The 20,784-nt window shown below is 44.4% G+C and overlaps 1 protein-coding gene across 3 annotated transcripts; it reads right to left on the bottom strand.

The window, feature by feature from the left end:
- Positions 1 to 465: 465 nt before the first annotated feature.
- On the bottom strand, positions 466 to 20,778 carry INTS11 (integrator complex subunit 11). 3 transcript variants are annotated; one of them, XM_070956123.1, is made up of 18 exons: positions 20,715 to 20,778; positions 15,870 to 15,973; positions 14,953 to 15,050; positions 14,134 to 14,207; positions 12,727 to 12,955; positions 11,585 to 11,683; positions 10,151 to 10,185; positions 9,418 to 9,556; positions 9,122 to 9,186; positions 8,587 to 8,776; positions 7,510 to 7,593; positions 5,681 to 5,770; positions 4,621 to 4,783; positions 3,279 to 3,386; positions 2,878 to 2,939; positions 2,595 to 2,737; positions 1,894 to 2,023; positions 466 to 958 (listed from the first exon to the last, which is right to left on the bottom strand). In XM_070956123.1, exons 2-18 carry the CDS (start codon positions 15,895 to 15,897, stop codon positions 893 to 895), a joined length of 1,803 nt encoding a protein of 600 aa, XP_070812224.1. In that variant the 5' UTR covers positions 15,898 to 15,973; positions 20,715 to 20,778; the 3' UTR covers positions 466 to 892. The 3 variants fall into 3 exon arrangements, with proteins under 3 accessions (XP_070812224.1, XP_070812222.1, XP_070812223.1); XM_070956121.1 differs by lacking the exon at positions 20,715 to 20,778 and adding an exon at positions 17,761 to 17,798; XM_070956122.1 differs by lacking the exon at positions 20,715 to 20,778 and adding an exon at positions 17,681 to 17,791.
- Positions 20,779 to 20,784: the final 6 nt, after the last annotated feature.

Here is a 20,784-nt window from a genome sequence, read left to right as displayed (position 1 = left end):
TACCTTTCAGTTCCAGCCCGCGAGGCTAGCGAAGGTAAGTCCTACGCTCGGCCGAAGGGCGGGCGGGGCGATGTGGGTGGGGCAGCCTTGTGGTCCTGCGCGGGCTGGAGTTAATGGCTTTGGTGGGCTACATGTGGCCCGCAGGCTGTAGTTTGAGGACCCATGGTTTAAATGAAGCTTTTTTGGCGGGGTGGAGGTGGTTTTTGTCTGGCTCCGAGAAACAAAGACACGGATTGGCTTCTCTTGCAGCCTTCCCTGAGCTAACTGAGGTTTGTTTGTTGCCAAGGTGCCTTTAATTCCTGTAAATACAGAGTCGCTACTGAGACCGCAGAAGAGATCTGAGCCTTATTTCTTGGATATGAGGCCTGGTGAGACTCTTTCTAACCCTGGATCAAGGGCATTTTCTCACAAGAGGCCTGGGGCTTGGAGGCTGGTCCATCTGTGACCAGCAAAATCAATAAAACGAAAAGTAAAACGTCTTTATTAAAACAAAGAGAGATAGAACACAAGTATTTACAATGCTCCTTCTAGGGCTGCGTCACGTATTTGGGGGACGGGATCGTCCTGTGCGTAGAAGTGTCCTGTGCCCAAATTTTGGGGCACGCAGCTCTTCGCCAAGGAAAAAATGAGGACATTTTGTTTGGGCAGAAACAAGTGGGACCAAAAAAAAGAAAAAGGAAAACGAAGGGCATTGAGGAGGCAGACCGAAGGGAAGACGAAGTAAGAGGGGCTGAGGGAAGAAAAGACGCTGGGAAGATGGGTGAGAAGTTCCCAAACCTCCAACAATGATTAAAACAATATTTTTTTTTCTTTTTCTGTCGAAACCACAACTTGCCTCTTGTGCAAACCTTAGCTAAAAGTCTGTGGCAGCAGCTTGGAGGCAGCCAGAGGCTCATCCTGTAATCTGAGGCAGGGCTTTCTTCAGCAGAGACGTGACGTAGCTCCCCATTTCTTCATCCTGCAGACAGAACACCAGATTCAGGGTTTTCGATACGGGCAGCCCTTGGACTTACACCCACCGCAATGGAGCCCAACGTATCCGTCGCTGAACGAGACCGTTGCTAAGTTTGCGTTTGGCCTCATTTTACGACTTTTCTTGCCAGGGCTGTTAAGGGACTTCAACTCCCAGAATTCCCCAATGACCTTCACGGAGGGATTCTGGGAAACAAAGTCCTCAACTTCTGGAGGGGGAACCTATATTGGGGAAGGCCGTTCCAGATTCGCGTAGACAAGATTATTGGGGTGCTACGAGATATAGATGGCCTCAGTGGTGAAATCCGAATTTTTTAACTACTGGTTCTGTGGGCGTGGCTTGGTGGGCGTGGCAGGGGAAGGATACTGCAAAATTCCCATTCCCATCCCACTCCTGGGGAAGGATATTGCAAAATCCCCATTCCCACCCCACTCTGGGGGCAGCCAGAGGTGGTATTTGCCGGTTCCCCAAACTACTCAAAATTTCCACTACCGGTTCTCCAGAACCTGCTGGATTTCATCCCTGGATCACCTGCAGCTGGAAGCTCAGTTCTCTTGTTAACAAAGGAAACAAAGAGACTTGGTAGTACAGTGGTCTAAAGCACCCTGTTATTAAGACCAGCTGCCTGCAATTACTGCAGGTTCGAATCTCGCCAGGCTCAAGGTTGACTCAGCCTTCCATCCTTTCTAAGGGAGGTAAATTGAGGACCCAGTTGTGGGGGCAATAAGCTGACTTTGTATAAATATACAAAAAAAAGGACAAAGGCTATTGCTTAGCACATTGTAAACTGCCCTGAGTCTCTGGAGAAGGGTGGCATATAAATCAAATTAAAAAAAAAAAAAAAGGAAAGCAGATGTAACATTTCAGGCCCACCCCCTTTACGCACATCTCCTCTCGTAAAATCAGATTTAAAACCTTACTTGGTACGTCCAAGACACAAGCAGAAGTTTGGTGGCGGGATCCTCGGACTGCACCGTAACCTGGATCAAGATGGACTCCACCATGATGGAGGTGTCGGAGAGATGCTGGACGGAATAATCCTTCAAGGCGCTGGGGAGAAAACAGCCCCGAGCTGAATCCCTCTCAACCTTTTCACAGGGTGTCAAAGAGTAGCTCCACTACTCACAAACTTCTATTGTAATCAATTCTTGGATAAACTTCTCTTCCCAGACAATGCCAAGATCGTCATCATTGACGTCATCATTCCCCGTAATGGAGTCTGGTCAACCAAATGAAGCTAGTAAAGCGTTTTACTGGCCGGATGCCCTTCCTGACACCAGTACGGAGTTTTGTTCAGCAGATATATTGTCATTGTGCCCAGAGAGAGAAATATCTGCCTCTACCTAGGTTCGAACTCACAGCCTCCTGATTGTAAGGTGAGAGCTCCACTTCTAGGCCACTGCACCACTCCCCAGACAACGCCAAGATTACCTGCTTTAATTAAATCCCGCTTGTCTCGTATTTTTAAGTGCATTTAACGTGACATGATATTAAAGCGAGTTTCAGTGGCGGTTCCTGTCCATGTGAGTTTTCTCTTTCCAACCAAAGCAAATTTTCTAGTCCTCAAGGGGAGGGCAGATTGCGGCTCCTACCAAATCTTGTCCCTACCCCGAGCGCTCACCTTTTCAGGTGGTTGTAAACGCGCAGGCCGGTCTCGTGTTCCTTGCGGGGGTCTTGAAAGTGGATCCGGCAGGTGAAGCGCAGCTGGTGCTCCCCCAGCCCCAATTCCTTCAAGGCTTGCTCGGAAGAAACCAAGCGGAAACTCTGTCCGTAAGCAAAAGGAGCAGAGGAAAAAAAAAAAAAAACCTTCGCAATTCACACACTGGTCAAAGGCAGGCAGGGTGAAATGCAAATGCTTTGCCAGCCTTACGGCGCTACCCAGATTCCCTTTTCCCTTCGCTCACGTTATCCTTGATGATCAAGGTGCCATGCAACAGCTTCGGCTTCTTGGAGGCCGGCGAGGGACCTAGAGAAAAAAAAAAGAAAAGTTGAGTCTTGGGGGGGGGGGCTGGATTTCCAGCTCCTGCTCCCCCAATTCCTTCCCTCCAGGCCGTGGCCCCTTGGAGGCTGTAATGGACGGTGGCTGTCAGGGCAGCGCCACCACCAACGCTCCCTCCCTGCAACATGGTTTCCCAAGTTCCCTTTTCCAACATATTCCAAAGCCCTGGATTACTTCACCCCACGGCCACAGGCCTCCATCTTCACCACCCACCCTGGGGAAGGAGTGTAAGATGAGCAACAGCATAAAAGCCCGGGTTTCCTCCCTGTAGGATATTAATGAGGGTTTTTGCCCCATGAAACCTACCAACGGCCAGCTCTCTCTTCAGCAGCCCGAGAGAAATATCCACCGGGATGTTAGGATTGGTGAAAACAGACACCGTTTCCCCATTGGCAGGCATGTAACACTGGACCCCTGCGAGCGAAGGAAAGACGGGTCTTCGTTAGCTCTGTTGGGGCTTCTGGTCTAATCCCAGGGAGGACCAGAAGGATTGCAGTCTGAAAATGCTGGTGAATATCTTAGCCATAATCTAGGACAGTGTTTCCCAAACTTGGCTATTTTAAGATGCATGGACTTCAATTCCCAGAATTCCCCAACCAGTATGCCTGGTTGAGGAATTCTGGGAGTTGAAGTCCATACATCTTCAAAGGGTCAAGTTTGGGAAACACTGATCTAGGAGAAATGGCTGCGGATCCTGATGTCTGCCACTGCAGCTGACATCCCCAGCCCCAAGTCAGCAGACAAGACCTAACCCTGCCAGCCCTTTTGCTCGAGCGCCCGTCTGGGCTCTGTTAAAAAGAAGAAAAACCAAGTTGCCCAAATGTAGTTGTGGCATGCCATAAAACCAACATCAGGCTGTTTAATAGCAATAGCACTTAGACTTATATACCGCTTCACAGGGCTTTTACAGCTCTCTCCAAGCGGTTTTGCCCCCAACAATTTGGGTCCTCGTTTTACCGACCTCGGAAGGATGGGAGGCTGAGTCAACCTTGAGCCAGTCGGTCAGGATCGAACTGCTGGCAGTGGACAGTTAGCCTGTAATACTGCATTCTAACCACTAGGAGGGAGGGAGGGAGGGAGGGAGGGAGGGAGGGAGGGAGGAAGGAAGGAAGGAAGGAAGGAAGGAAGGAAGGAAGGAAGGAAGGAAGGAAGGAAGGAAGGAAGGAAGGTAGGTAGGTAGCAATAGCACTTGACTTATATAGCAGTAGCTCTTAAGACTTATATACCACTTTACAGTACTTTACAGCCCTCTCTAAGTGGTTTACAGAGTCAGCCTATTGCCCCAAACAATCTGAGTCCTGGTTTTACCCAACTCGGAAGGATGGAAGGCTGAGTCCACCTGGAGCCCTTTAGGATCGAACTCTAAGCTGTGGGCAGAATTAGCCTGCAATACCGCAATTCTAACCACTGTGCCACCACGGCTCGGTGTCACTGCTGCTCCCAGAACTGAATCAGAAAACCAGCCAATTACCCCACTTGCGAACCAGCACTGGGTTCTCTCTGAGCCACTCTGTCTTTCTTTGGCATCAAATCCATTCAAGCTTTCTGCGTTTCGAGAAGCCCTTGGCGAACCTCAGGGGGCAAAAGGCTGCCCAACAAACACCCTCCGCCAGCCACCCAGCATTCCTGCTCAAGACTGGACACGTACGGAACTCTTGCTCGATTTTCTGCTTCAGAAACTCCATCTTCTTGGCCTCGCCGTGGACCAGCAGGACGTTGCGAGGCTCGGCTTGCCGAATCAGCTGCATGATGCCCTTGGCGTCGGCGTGTGCGCTGAAGGACATGTACTCCACCTGCATCTTGACTTCCAGCTGTGGGGAGCAAGGCAGAGAGGGCAAAAATTTTTTTTAAAAAATCAGCATGGCAGCCCTCTCGAATGCCTTAGGTCGGGCCCGACCACCTCTATTTTTGTGCAATTTAGAATGCTTTCCTACTTTTTAAAAATCACCCTGTATGTAGCAAACTACCGTATTTTTCAGAGTATAAGATGCACTTTTCTCCCTCATTAAAAGAGGCTGAAAATTTGTGTGCGTCTTATACTCCGAATATAACCTTGCGCGGTGCCCGGAACAGCTGCTGCCTTCTCTTACCCCTTCCGCGCTTCACCTGCTTTAGTCACTGGAGCTCCCTCCGAGGATCAGCTGTGCTTTAAAAGCTGTTTTTCAGCCCCAATGCGATCTTCTGTGCTTTGCCTGCTTTTCTAATTGCTGCTTTTCTAATTGCTGCTCCCTCCGACGATCAGCTGTGCTTTAGAAGCACAGCCCCAACCTCAAAACCAGTGAGCGAACTAATTCGCTGGGACTAGACAGATGAACACCTGGTAGGCAGAATTTCTGCCCCCCCCCCCAATTTCCTCCCCAAAAACTAAGGTGCATCTTATACTCCGAAAAATACGGTCATCAGGAGTGAAGAACTGTGCTGAGACCCCTTGGTAAACAGCTAAGATTTCTTCAACACTTAAATTTTATTCCCCCTATTTTAGATTGTAATTTTAGACCATACCGCATCCCTTTGCTCCACGAATATTTCATCGATAGTAAAGTAAGGAAGTAGAGATTGCGATCCATCTCCTTTTTAAAAAAATTAGCTGTCCCAGTTTTTAAAAAACAGAGATCCTTAACAGCAGTAAATTGTTTTGGGGACACACACACACACACACACACACACACACACACTTACCCCGCCCTCTCCCAGAGGGTTCAACTCACAATTTGTCTTCCTTCCATTTCTAGCTTCCGTTGCCCGCCCAAAATTTTGTGGCCCACTGTTCCTTGGACACAATACCCTGGCATGATGACCTGGGGGAGAAAAACCCGGAAGGAAATTACAGCAGGCCATAATGGTTTTGAGAATACAAATAAATAGCAGCTAACTCTCCCAACCCAAAAGCATGTACACAAATAACAAGTGAATTAAAGATCTTAAAGATCCATCTCATCCTGGGCACCCTTTTTTTTTTTTTTGAACTATTACCATCTGGCAGACGGTACAGGTCAATAAAAACCAAGGACAAATAGGCTGAAAAACAGCTTTTATCCCAGGGCAATAACCATACTGAATTCTACGGTATAGTGCAATATTGGGTTTTCAATTTCAATTATATAGAATGTAAAGGATATCTATGTTTGTGTTTTTATTTTTATAGTTATAATGTACACTGAAGACGGCATTTAATTTCATTGCACCATGCGCAATGACAATAAACTGAACTAAACTAAACTAAACTAAACTAAACTAAACTAAACTAAACTAAATTTTCAAGGCAACGGAATGCAAATTCACTTTCATGCAGAGTTAAAGCAGCTGAGAGCGGACAATGCAACGTAACGGACTACTTTGCCTCGTTAATCCTTTTCGTAACCCGCTGTCATGGTGGGGGGGCTCACTCTTCAAAAACCAACGGAAGTTCCTTGTAAAGTATGCTCTTTGTTGCACTCTTCCTCCTATGTGCATTTTAAATACTGGATCGCTGTCAAGAGTTAAAGCACGCAGCAAAACCGCTTGCAAGTGCCAACCCAGGTTGTCTCACACTGACCCGTTTTCTAAGTTCACCTGAGGCAAGGTGCCTCCAAATACCCCATCAACAAGGAATCCCAAAAAATATCACAAAGGGTTTTATTTTTGTGATGCCGTTGTAGAGTGATCTCTCAGTAGCCATCAGTTGCCATTATTGTTGTGGCCCACCAGCAGAGTTGGCTGAAGATTCAGACAGTGAGGAGGTTGGGGGAGGAACATGGGCCAGTCCTGGGGTCTGGGGAAGGCTCTGATGAGGGCTCTGCGTCGGAGGCAGAGCGGGGGCCAGGGCCGTCTGACAGTTATCAGCTGCCTTCTGAGTCGGACATCAGTGAGGCAGACGAGCAGCTAGATCCTGTTCCCAGTGTGCGCATGCACAGAGTTGCCAGACGAAGGGAACAGCTAAAGAACAAGGGTCAACTCAGGAGTAAAGCCACAGGTGGACGATGAATGGCCCCTCCCAGAGGGGATAAAAGAGGAGCGAAAGGAGAGTGGAATTTGCAGGAGACAATTAGTTCATTCCTGCATTCTTGCCAAGTATTGCAGCGTCTGAAAGATATCGGCCAGGCCACTCACCAAGCCTGATAAAGGTCGGTAATTATGAACTATCTTGAAAGACTGTGGGAAAGACTTTGCTGGAGAGGAATTCACTGTAAATTAAATAAAAGGGGTTTATTTAGGACGAGGATTCAGCTTCGTGCTGCTGGGGAAGGCTAGGGTCAGAACAATTATTAGATTGGAAGAATGAACCCACCCACCCCATTCAGTAGTAGTCTACTGCCAACTAGCTAAGGCTGAGTGAACTGTTCTTTTCAGAACGAGATTGCTGGGCTCAGGGGGTTTTAAGGACTGATCTGATAGTCAGCCTGTTTTTAAACATCCCGAGCACCCAGGCAGTTCAAATAAAATACTTTTAGCCTTTCTGATCCGAAGGCCTGAAAAAATGCAAGCAAATCTTAGCAGACAACCTCAACCTCTCTGGGCAATTCATTTCTTAATGGTGGAGTTGCCGTCTTCCTCCTACCATGTTTTTCTCGTTGCCAGCCCATTTCTTGAAGATATGGAGTGATTGGCCCGCATGCAGCATTCCTGGTGTAGCAAACACAACCTAGTTGAGAGTATGAAGGAAAAGAACTTAGATCAATTCATCCAAGATTAAATTGGGGGTTGCCGAATGGTCCCCCTCGCTTGGCAATCCGAGTCTAGAACAACTCGCCGAACTTGCCACGGCCAATTCACTGCGGGACAAGAGTTACATTTAATATCGAAAGAAATAGCAATACAGTGCTTCTACAGCCCTCTCTAAGCGGTTTACAGTGTCAGCATATTGCGCCCCAACAATCTGGGTCCTCATTTTACCCAGTGGTGGAATCTGATAATTAAAGGATGCCAAAGGAGGGACAAAACGAATCGCGAATGACAAAAATGAAAGCATTTTTAAACATTACCGTATTTTTCGGAGTATAAAATGCACCTTTCCCCCCTCAAAAAAGAGGGTGAAAATCTGGGTGCGTCTTATACTCCGCATGTAGCCCCGCCCAGCTTCTCAAACGGAGGTTTCAGAGGCTGAAAAAAGCATCAGAAACGAAGCTTCAGAAAAAAAAAGCCTCCAAACAGAGCTTCAGAAAAAAAAAAAAAAAGCCTCAGAGCTTCAGAGGCTTTTTTTCTGAAGCTCTGTTTCAGAGGCTTTCAGAGGCAGAAAAAAAAGCAAAAAAAGCAAGGCACAGAGCTCACAACCAAGGAACCTGTTGCTAAAATTCACCCCTGGGAACAGCTGATTGGGGGTATTCCAGGAGGCGGATCCACTTGCCAATCAGCTTTTTTCTTATTTTCCTCCCCAAAAACTAAGGTGCGTCTTATACTCCGGTGCGTCTTATGCTCCGAAAAATACGGTATTTTAAACAATGAAGTTGAATTGTTCAATTGTTCTGCAGCGAGTTGCCCCATGGTGAGTTTTCCTGTAGCCAGCTGGCGGTGGTGAGTTGGCTGTGGCGAGTTAGCCGTGGCAAATTCTCCCATTCCGGCCCATCTCCTTTACACAAGCATGCCGTGGTTTTCAACGCTACCACCACCCTTACCCACCCCACTCCTGCGTTCATACCATAGGCCCAGGGTTGTCAACATAGGTCCTCTCAAAAGGTTTGATGTGCTTGAACTCGAACATGTTCCTCTGGACGAAAGTTTTCCGGATCTTCTGATTCGTCCACGTGATGAAGAGCTTGTAGTAGTGGTTTGCCTTCTCCGTCAGCCCCGTTGAGAAGTAGATGGGCGCCTTCAAATTCATGCGCTCCCTCGGGTGAGGAAAAAAAGGAGACAAAGCGTGTGACCTTTGCTCTTTCTATGTGGCCTGGCTCCCGTCCCATGTTCTGCGCTACTGGTGAAGTTGCAGGCAAAGCAGGTTCGTCCCTTAACTCAGCTCTTAATGGAATAAAGGAGGGGAGGATTTAAAGGGTGGCTGGCTGGGGAATTCTGGGAGTTGAAGTCCGCAAGCCTTAAAAGTTGCCAAGGTTGGACACCCTTGCTAACAAGCTAATCACAATGCTTTGGGAGTGAAGATTCCTACAAGCAGCATGGGCTTTCTTTCAGCAGGGAGAGAATAATGATTTTAAGGCAAAGGACTAAGGATTGCTGCTTACCAGAAGGTCTCCAGCAAAATGCAGAGTTCTTGAGCCCGGCCCAGAGCAAAGACTGGGATCAGGACCTGTAGGGAAAGAAAGCAAAAAAGTAGTAGGGAGGGAGGAAGGAAGAGAGAGAGAGAGAAAGAAAGAAAGAAAAAGAAAGAAAGAAAGAAAGAAAGAAAGAAAGAAAGAGAGAAAAAAAGAGAAAGAAAGAAAAAAAGGAAGGAAGGAAGGAAAGAGAGAGGAACTTTTCCCATTGGAGACGGTTCCCTCTTTGGAACAAAATCCAGTTCAAAGTCTCCGGCGTCACTTACCTTCCCCCCACGCTCGATGGTCTCGTGGACCTTCTTCAAAAAATCCCTTTCCCTGCAGCGTTTGGAGTCCCTGATGGTGGTGGCATATGTGGACTCAGAAATCAGCAGGTCGGGGCGGCATTTGTCAATCCAGGCAGCCCTGAAAAAGCAAAGCACAGAAGCTTTCAACACCAAAATATGCCACTTCTATGCTGGATTCCTTTTTTTTTTCCTTAAAAAAAATGTCAGGGTATAAAGAGTTAATAGCTGTAAACTGATGAGAGATTGTAAGCGGAGGCAACTGGAAGCTGATGCAAGGGGAATGAGGCAGCAGGGATACTACCGCTTTAAGAAGCTGGGTAAGAAGCTGCCTATATAAGGGAAGCCATTAGAGGGCATTTTCTTCTCCTCATGCCTTCTCATGTTCTCTCTCATCATGTATCTCAATTGCTCTCCTTGTGTAGCTGTATGATAATGTATTTAACCACGTATAAGTCTGTAAATATTTGGCTGCAGATAAAACCACTGTTAAGTATGTAAAGGCTCTGTGTGCTGTGGGTTTTGCTCCTGGATTTATCTCATAATACTAGTTACGCTGCCTAAACTCTGCCAACTTGGAGTGTTATCGAATGCAACATTCTAAAAGAAATTGAAGTATGGACTCAGAAGTTTTCTTTTATTACACCCCTTCAAAATAAGTGGCGTTAAATCAGTTCTCCAAATCAATTCCTCTCACTGAATCCAAAGTACTTACCCCAAATGCCTGTCTGGTGTCATGTTATAGTCCCCCTAATAAAGAGAAGAAAATAAAAAAAAATATTTTATTTATTCCATTTACGTTTTCTTCTTTTCATGTCAAAGTTTACACTCTAGAAACAGCAAAAGTACCAAAGATAAAAATCAACAACTTAAAACAAATTACAGCCCTTTGCATTTGATTGCTTTTAAATCAGGTTAGCTGCCTTGAGCACTTATTATAACAAACAAAGAAAAAACAGATTAACATTTAAAAATCTGACTAAAGAGGTATGCTTTAACCGATCTTCCAAAGAGTATATATAGACAAATGCAACACTGCAGGAAATCAGGAAACAAAAGAAAGTGTTTGCTAGGTGCCTAAAATTAAATGGGCCTCCCCAAAGGTTCAAATTTATAATCCTTCAGTGTATCAACCTTTTTCTTCTGCAATTTTAATTGTTAGTTCCTCAATGTCTGAGCAGTCATCACAGAACAGACATGAGATTATAAGAACATAAAAGCCTCTCGAGATCAACCTGTGGTGTCCTTTGTCATGTCTTCGTTTCTAGCCACGTTTCTAATGGGAGGGGCAGTTCTTTAGTCTCAAAACCTTGTTGTTCCGCCAGGCTGGGCTATCAATGTAAAGATTTTAATTGGTTTTTAAACATCGGATTTTAAATTTGGGGGTTTTAAAATTGAGCCTATCATTTAATAATTTTAATAATTTTAAATTTTGTCTGTCTTTGTGCTTTTAATCAGGCTGTACACCGCCCTGAGTCCTTCGGGAGAAGGGTGGTATAGAAATAAAATAAATAAATAAATAAATAAATAAAATAAATAAATAGTCAACTCCTAAAATACATAGGGTTTAAACAATTAAACCAGGGGGCTGCAACCTTAAACGCTCAAAGAGCCATTTGGACTCGTTTCCCACAGATAAGAAAACCCCGGGAGCCACAAAATCTGGGTGGGCGTGGCCAACTCAACGGCGCTCACTTCCACCAGTCACATGACCACCACCCCCAGCTACCCAGCCGGTCATTAGGGCAGAGAACTGGTTGTTAAAAAATACCAGGAACCACAAAAACCTTTTGACCTCCCTCTCCCTCCCTCCCCCTCCCCTCTCCCCCTCTGCCTTGGCCGCTTGTCCATCTCCCGCTGTCGCCCTTATCTTCTCAGGCCAGGCGGAGTGACTGGGAGGGGAGGACGAGAGGTGGGGCCAGCCAACGGTGGGATTACCCAACAGGGAGCCACAGCAGAGAGCCCAAAGAGCCACAGGTTGCTGACACCCAAATTAACTCATTGCATATCTGCAAATCTTTCAACCCATGATGGTATTGTGCCCAGATAAGCAGCGAGTTCCATCTTACAAGAAGGACCTCGTGGAAAACAAGAGTTTGGGTTGAAAGGGATCACGGAGAGATGTGACGATTTCATCCAAGTCACTTACAGTATAAACCACGGATTCACAACCGACTTTAATCTGGAACATCGCGGCCCCAAGGACGTGGCCAGCATAATAGGCCTTAATCTCCAACTCGCTGTCGACCTAAAAAGCAAGATACGTGACCGTAAAGAGATTGAAAAACCGGTGGCGACAAACCAGCGTTTTGTGAAGGCTGCGTTAACAATTTTTCAAGGTTTCCCAACTTGAACATCTCCCGTCAGAACCTGAAGAACCTGACCAGATCTCGCCAGTTACTAAACCAGATAATAAGAGTCATCCCAACTGGTTTTTTTTTTTTTTCAATAGCAAATTTGGCCAGGTTGCCACCACTGTGTGAATAAGTGTCCAGTGTAAACCACGACATCGCAAACATGTCCGAATTGTGCACCTTAGGTAGTGTGTCATTTGTGCCATGCTGCGATCCGGAGTGTGTCATTTCCTGTTCCTCCAGGACTAGAAACATGAGGATTTGCAATATGCATTGATACAACAAATACTCTTTCTTTTAGCTCGCTTGTAGTCAAGAATTTGGCTCCCCTCCCCAAGAATTTCTTGACCAAGTACCCCATTCCTTGGTCTGACCAGATCTAAGATCGAGTGGATCCAAACTTGGATGATCCCAGATCCCAGAATAATTACAGATAGAAATATGTCTGTCAGCACTTCAAGCTGCATTTACTCTAGTGCTGACATAAGAAGGAGAAGCGGAGGCATCTGGAAAGGGAGGTTTGACTTTTCACCTACTTATTTTCCCTGGAGATAATATCCCCTAGGAGATGGGATGGGAGGGGGGAAATTCCTTTGAGCTGGAGCAGTAGATTAGGGGTAGAATGACTTGGAAGATGGCCAATGAGGGCAGAGGAGTGGGGAACGGGAAAGGGAGGGTTTTGGGTCTGGAAGTCAGTGTTGGCTACGATGGAGTTGGAGTTAGAATGTTGTGCTTAATAAATGGGAGTTTTTCATCAAAGACTTTGTTTGAAATGCAATTTATTTGAGACAACCTCGAAACCTGACAATATCTTTGTTCAACATGCAGGATGGGTGGGCTGTCTAGATACTTTCTCAACTTGGGCAGAAATCCCTCCACCATTGAGGAATGTTCTGGAAATCCAAGCTACACGGTCCAAAGATCCCACTCCCCTTACCTGCACGGTCTGGTGAAGGTGGACAGCCACCACTTTCTTCATGCAGTCCTTGATCATCTGGGAGGTGAAGAAGTTTGTCTCTCCTTTCTTATCCACGGTGATTTTCCGGAAATCTTCCAGGAGAATGGGGCAAATGGCTTTTGTCGGGTGGGTCATGTAAATCGGCCCATCGTAGCCGACCATCTCGCTGAAGTAGGGGAGGGCCCCACAGTGATCCAGGTGGAAGTGGCTGGGAAAGGACACACAAGGAATCCAAGATGGGCTTTACAAAGGACTCAATCGGGGTTTTTCCGTTTCAGTTCAACTCCACTTTGGGTTTGGATCATAATTCTAGAAACCAGTTTCAGAACTGATCTATAAGACACGATAATAACATTTAAACTACCGTATTTTTCAGAGTATATAAGACACTCCGGACTATAAAACGCACCTATCTTTTGGGGGGAAGAAAACAAGAAAAAAAAAAAATCTGCCTCTGCCTCCCAGCAATTTGCCTCCTTGCAGCAAACAGCAAACAGCCAGTTTCAGTTTCGTTTTCAGCACAACCTGATTAGTACAAGAAAAAAAAAACCTGCCCTGCCTCCCAGCAATTTGCCTCCTTGCAGCAAACAGCGGAGGGCGCAAAGGCGCAATAGGCTATGGCAATCCCTGCAGCCTGAAACAGCTGATCCTTGGGAGGCCGATCCAACCGACAATCAGCTGCTTGTGCTAATCAGGCTGTGCTGAAGCTGAAACTGAAATGGGCTGTTTGCTGCAAAGAGGCAAATTGCTGGGAGGCAGAGGCCAAAGGATGGGGGGCAGTGGGTGGGCGGGGCTATATTCAGTGTATAAGACAAATTTTCACCCTCTTTTGGTGGGGGGGGGGGGAGTACGTCTTATACTCTGAAAAATGCGGTAATAGAATTACAGCAGAGACTGTTTCGCTAATTGTTGATTCAATTTCTGAGCACTGTAAGAATAAAAGAACCTATTTACAGACTGATACAGCAAATGAAATTAATCTGAGGTGCTTGTTTAAAAAAACTGTCCCCCAAATGTCAATCAAAGAAATAAACCACTTTGAACAACTATCTTCTGGCAAAATTTCCAGCCCCAGAAAAATAACTATAAATAAAAATCTCCAAATAACACAAAAAAGGAGCAGAACTGGAGAGGTACAAGCAGGAAAACCTGTGTGAAGTTTACAAGAATTCCAGAGGTTTTTAAGTTGTTATTATTATTTGAAACACCAGGATCTCACTGACATCTGCAAACATGAGACTGGGAAATAGAAATAAAACCACAAAGAACACAACAGTGCAGTCAAACTTGTTCTACAGGAGGCATCTCAGGCAGCACAGGTCAACTCAGTTCATAGGTAGTAAAGGTTTTATCACCTGTGTTTTAACACAAGACAGGTGCGCTCACCTAATGATGACACAGTCCAGGAAGTCAGTCAGCCTTCCGTTCTGAGTGATGTAAGAAAAATCAGGAAACCGCCTCTAGAAGACACAAAGGAGGACAGCATGTCTGGGACTTTTTCCTCCCTCTAGCTCTCTGCTTTCCACCTGAGTTAGCCAAAGATCTCAGGCTGCCTGGACCGTTTTGAGCCAAAGATGCAGGAGGACGACCATTCACAGCCTGTTTTGAAGATGAAAAATAGCACGACTTCTTCCGTTGGCATCAGGGAGGCTGCCTAGCCTTAAGCGCCCAAAACCCAACAGGACTTGGAAGAAGCTACAATTATTTTGACAGGGAAACCACCATTCAGAAAGTAGTTTGGGGTTAGGGTTAGTGGGGCTAACCCTAGTTAGTGGTGGTTAGGGAGTGTGCAGAGATGGATAGATTGACATTGAAAATAAAAGATAAAGGAAACACAGAGTACAATTCAACGCAGGATAGGTTTTATCAATGGTTAGAGATAAGAGGTAGAAGTTAGATGAAGGAAGATTGTTAGATGGATGTAAAATATGAATGTTGTCTATAATTATAAGCACGCTGGTACAGTTAATATGATCATCAATAAGTTAATATAATTATAAATATTGTTATAATTATTGTGTATTATTATTATCACTAACAGTATATCTGTTATTTTCTTTTCTTTTTTTTTGTAAAACAAAATGCCTGGACAATACACTGCCTTCAAAATATTTATATATAAATAAAAAACTTGGCTGCAAAAAAAAAAAAAGTAGTTTTGGGGGGAAATTTGTCCATCTCACAAATTTAAGGAGGAGAACGTACGTCATCGTTGAATCCCATGTGCATCCCGCAATCCAGCATGACGTTCTTCCCTGCAATGGACACAAGGATGCAGCTGCGTCCCACATCTTGTCCAGCTCCTGAAAAAAGCAAGAGAGAGAGAACAGACAAGTGAATTGATTTAATTAAAAAAAATGCAGGCTTTTATTGATATTCTCATTGGCATCTGTCACATTTGCCTTTAAGGCTGGTTACCCTAGGCCCGTGATGGCAAAACTATGGCACCAAAGTGCCCAAAGTGGCACGCGAAGCCGTGTCGCTTAGCGTGCACGGCCTTGCCTGTTTGGCTTCCGGGTTTCTGGCACGCATGCGCGCGCAACAATCAGCTCCCTTTGCGCATGTAGCAGTGCTGAAAACTGGTGCACGCATGTGTGCCAACCAGCTGATTGTTGGGTGCGCATGCGTGCCAGAACCCAGAAGTTTGGCTTTTTCAGAGCATGGCCCCAATGAGAGTGCACATGCGCATTTGGTGCCAAAAAGGTTCACCATCACTGCTGTAAGGCAAACCAGGAATTCCAGATGCGAGCAGAAAAACCAATAAAATCATCACTGGATGACTCTTTTCACTTCACTTTTTTTAAAAAAAAAATAATAATTCAAACTGTACGGCCTGCAAAAAATCCATACAGGGAACTCCTGTTTCAGTACCTCCAAATACAGCATAGAAATATATATTTGGGTCAATCCAGAGCCAGGGATTCAAACAAGCCACTGTGTTATTTAATCCACTGATCTTTCTCTAACCAGCCTTTCCACAGCGCTTAACTCAGACGCTAGGTGTAGAGATTTGCGATGTTGGATTTCCCCACTTTTGAAGGAGACTCGCTTAGGGCAGAGTGTGCTGGTTCAGTTACCACAGATTCCCAATTTTTTTCTGACCCCCCCAAAAGGAAAATTACCCAGGGGAGTGACTTTTATTTCAGGCATCCCGGAAGGATGAAGGCTTCCCAAGGCTCTGCAGCAATCACCGTCTCGGCATTACCGGCGAGTTTACCAAAGTTTCCTAGAGAGACAAGAAAGACAGTGCTGAGCCACGCAAGCAAGGGGGAAAATGAAATCTTTATTCTTTATTTCTTTAAATCACGATTTAAATCACTAGTTAAAAGGCTTGATTTAAACCAACTCGGTTTAAATCATAATTTTTAAAGAGCAACTGTCATCTCTGTCCCGCAGGGGCTCCTCCTCTGACCTGCTGCTGATTCACCAACAGTCCCAATATTGCGATAGATAGATAGAGATATATAGATGGATGGATGGATGGATGGATAGATAGATAGACAGATGAGAGAGAGAAGATAGGATAGAAGATAGAGATAGATAGATAAATAGATATAGATATATAGATGGATGGATGGATGGATAGATAGGTGAGAGAGAGAGAAGATAGAAGAGAGATAGAAGATATAGATAAATAGATAGATAGAGATATATAGATGGATGGATGGATGGATAGATATTTGAGAGAGAGAGAAGATAGAAGAGAGATAGAAGATATAGATAAATAGATAGATAGAGATATATAGATGGATGGATGGATAGATAGATAGGTGAGAGAGAGAAAAGATAGAAGAGAGATAGAAGATATAGATAAATAGATAGATAGAGATATATAGATGGATGGATGGATGGATAGATATTTGAGAGAGAGAGAAGATAGAAGAGAGATAGAAGATATAGATAAATAGATAGATAGAGATATATAGATGGATGGATGGATAGATAGATAGGTGAGAGAGAGAAAAGATAGAAGAGAGATAGAAGATATAGATAAATAGATAGATAGATAGATAGATAGAGATAGATGGATGGATGGATGGATAGATAAGATAGGTGAGAGAGAGAGAAGATAGAAGAGAGATAGAAGATAGAGATAGATATATAGATGGATGGATGGATAGATAGATGAGAGAGAGAGAAGATAGAAGAGAGAGAAGCTATAGATAGATAGATGATAGATAGATAGATAGATAGATAGATAGATAGATAGATAGATAAGGAAGGAAGGAAGGAAGGAAGGAAGGAAGGAAGGAAAGAAAGAAAGAAAGAAAGAAAGAAAGAAAGAAAGAAAGAGAATTCTTTATTGGCCAAGTGTGATTGGACACACAAGGAATTTGTCTTTGGTGCATCTGCTCTCAGTGCACATAAAAAGAAAAGATACATTTGTTAAGAATCATAAGGTACAACACTTAATGATAGCCATAGAGTACAAATAAGCAATCAGTAAACAATATCAATATAAAATACAGAGCCTCACGCTACATAACTAAGCTCCATTTCATGCTGAATAAACTAAATTATTAAGGTTAAAAAGGTTCCCCCTGCACATGCGTGCTAGTCGTTTTCCGTCTCTATACATTAAATTATTAACGTTATCTTAAATAGAAAAACTATCTTTAGGTAGATTTTTTTTTTTACTCCAAAAAGCATTTTTATTAAAATAAATTTGATAAAAATAATTTTAAAAATCCGATTTAAATTTTAAAACATCCTATTTTTTTTTTTTAAAGCCTCGCTTTTTATCCACCTCTGCTTTGTAAATAAGTTACTTGCAAAGGCCAGAGAGGCCAGGACCAAAGTTTGGACGACAGTTCCCATCGCCCTCCCAGGGTCCCCAGGCGGACACAGGTCCTAAAGGGGTGGGAGGGGGGGGGACCCCCATTGTTCGACACCTCCCCAAGCAGGCCGGGGATACTGGGAATTGTAGTCCAACCTGGAAAATGTGGGGGGGTTTTTTTGCTTTGTTCCGCCTGCAACAAGCAACCCCCCCCCCTTTTTTAACCCGCTGCTCGCCTGACTCCGGGGACCATCGCACTCAAAACACCACCCCCCCACCTGGAGTGGAGCGCGCGTGCGCAGTAGGACCTCCTTGGTATAATAGATAAACGAAAAGGGTAGATTGCCCCACAGAGCCTTTTTTTTTCTTCCGGGTACAAACATTAAAAATAAAATTAAAAAAGGCAGAAAAAGTCGCCTCTGCAGCAAAGAGATGGTTTCATTTGGGCTCCTTTGGGAGTTAATTCATTACATAAAAGTGAAGACAGGCGAATGAATAATAATCCAAGAAGAGGCGAATCTATTCGACCCTTTTATTTTATTTTTTATTTATTGAGTTTATTTTACACTTTCATTTTATTTTTTATTGATTTTTTAGTTTATTTTACACTTTTATTTTATTTTTTATTGATTTATTTAGTTTATTTTACACTTTTATTTTGTATTGATTTAGTTTATTTTCCACTATTATTTTATTTTTTGATTTAGTTTATTTTCCACTTTTATTTTGTATTGATTTAGTTTATTTCACACTTCTATTTTTTATTAATCTAGTTTATTTTACACATTTTTATTTTTATTTTCTTGTACACTTGAGAGCCTAAGACAAATTCCTTGCGTGCCCAATCACGCTTGGCCAATAAAGAATTCTACATCTATTTTTTTTTAATTATTTCTACCAAAGAGACGAGAGGAAGCACCGGCTCCCACCCCTTCCACCCGCTGAAGAGTTGCGCATGCGTATTGCAGACTCGCTTTCCCGGAAGCGCGCGGTCTTTCCCCCCCCAAGCCGTTTCTGAAGCCCTCATTGGGCAAAAAAAAAAAGAAAAAAAAAACCGGCCAGCGGGGAGCCTATTGGCTTAGCGGGAAGGAGGAGGAGGCGGGTCGCGCGGGCCCGAGGAGGGTCCTTATTGGCGGGCCTGAAGAAGGGGGCCGGCCGAAGCGGGGAAGGACGAAAGGGGTTGCTAAGGTGAGTGAAAGCGCCGGGAGGGGAGGGGAGAGGAGGGGGAGGGAAGCCCCCTGGGAGGAAGAAGAAGAAGCCCCTCCCCTTGCAAGGCTGGGCGGGGCTAAACCTTGGGAGTTGGGGGGGCAGGGACCTAGAGAGTGTGGGGGGGGGGCTTCTGCTCCCATGGATGTTGCCCACCAGGGTTTAATAATAAACAGTGATTAAATGATGGTTAATTGTGATATCATTCTGTCCCATCCCTCAATCCTAGGCAAAGTTCTGAATTCGAAACAAGCCAGGGAGCCGAGTTCTTAAGTATGAACACTTTTTAGTATGTGAGACTCGGGAGTACAGTGGTCCCTAGTACAGGTCTTAGGGGGTTGGGCTGGATGACCTCCAAGGTCCCTTCCAACTCTCGTCACTGTTAAACCCAAAATAAGAGACTTATTAACCTGGATTATTATTATTATTATATTATTAATTATTATATTATTATTATTACTATTACTACTACTATTATTACTACTACTATTATTACTACTACTATTAATTAAATTGATGGCCAAAATTATTTAATGTCTTTTAAACTGCTTTTAAATTTTATGTTATGTTTTACCGTGGCTGTTCACCGTCCCGAGTCCTGTTGGAGAAGGGCGGTATACAAATAAAATAAAATAAATAAAATAAATAAATACTACTACTACTATTATTACTACTACTACTATTATTACTACTACTACTACTATTATTATTATTACTACTACTACTACTACTACTATTATTATTATTATTGGTTAATCTTTAGTGAGATTCACAGCCTTTGAGGCTGGTTGTTGTTGTTGTTGTTGTTGTTGTTGTTGTTGTTGTTGTTGTTATTATTATTATTATTATTATTATTATTATTATTATTATTATTATTATTACCCGCTGATTGTTCAGAGCAGAAGGGGATCTAGGGTGGAATTCGGCACTTCTGGTATTTCTAGTTTCTTTTTTAAACATTAATTGGAAGAGGCGAGTTGGAAAATCCCCGATCCCAGCTTTTAACTTTGGTGGATGGGCTGGGACGGCTCCAGGATCACATCAGGATCTTCCCTTGTTGAAAACCATCTTGGCTTTGGATTTTCGAATGCCTTGGCACTCTTGGACTCTGCCCTGGGCAAAGTGGTTGTTGCCTTGGGGGACACGCACCCCCCCACAAACCCAGCAAAGCTTCACTGGTTTTAATTGGGGCTAACTGGGGCGGGGAGGGGGGATTAAAATTTAACCCGATCGCTTGGACCTGGCTGTCTGCCTTCCAAGCTAACCAAGACTTTGAAACCAACTGATCATATTTGCAACTGAATGAGACTCAATCTCAGAAAAAAGTACTGATTCGTAGTCCTTGATTTACAACCCTCCGTTCAGAGTTACGACGGCACTGAAAAAAAAGCGACTTAACGTTTTCACACTTAATGACCGTTGCGGCATTCCCCGCGTTCACGGGAATCCAAATTTGGACGCTCAGCATGTATTTATGACGTATGAGTTTTGGGGGACCTTTGGACGAGCAAAGTCGGCCGGGGGAAGCCAAATTCACTTAACAATCGTGGGAATAAATGAATAACCCGAGCTCATCTCACTTAACAACTGCGTTTTCGTTAGCAGCGGAAATTCTGGGCTTCGTTCTGTGGCCATGAAGTCGAGGACTACCTTATATTGAGGCAGGACTTTTGTTTCAAGCAATTTCTTTCGAGTTTGAAGTTGTTATAATGGGGGGGGGGGAAAGCAAGCTAGACCAGTTCAACCTGCTAAACACACCGATGGGTCATTTCACCCCTGCCTGCCTCCCCCCCCCCCACTCAAAAAAACCAACACATCCTTTTAAGCCGGCTGTTTTGAAAAGCCTGACATAAAAAGCTCTGGATCGCCCTTCCCTTCACCACGCCTTTCTCGGTGGCTGTTCAGGATTTCGTTTCCTTTCCACCGAGTGCCGGGCGTCTGTTTCCGACTCTTTTTCAAGTAATAACAGAAAGCTCTTTCTTACTTTGGAAGGTTCCCCCTGAGGCTCTGTTTCCATCTGCCTGGAGTTCTCGCCCCCGTTTTTCCGAACTTCA

This window comes from Pituophis catenifer, unplaced genomic scaffold (assembly GCF_029215685.1).
Source record: "Pituophis catenifer annectens isolate HBS135680 unplaced genomic scaffold, rPitCat1.0.hap2 SCAF_18, whole genome shotgun sequence".
Classification (NCBI taxonomy): domain Eukaryota; kingdom Metazoa; phylum Chordata; class Lepidosauria; order Squamata; family Colubridae; genus Pituophis; species Pituophis catenifer.
Note: the sequence above shows the minus strand (reverse complement) of the source record. Positions and strands in the feature narration are given on the sequence as shown.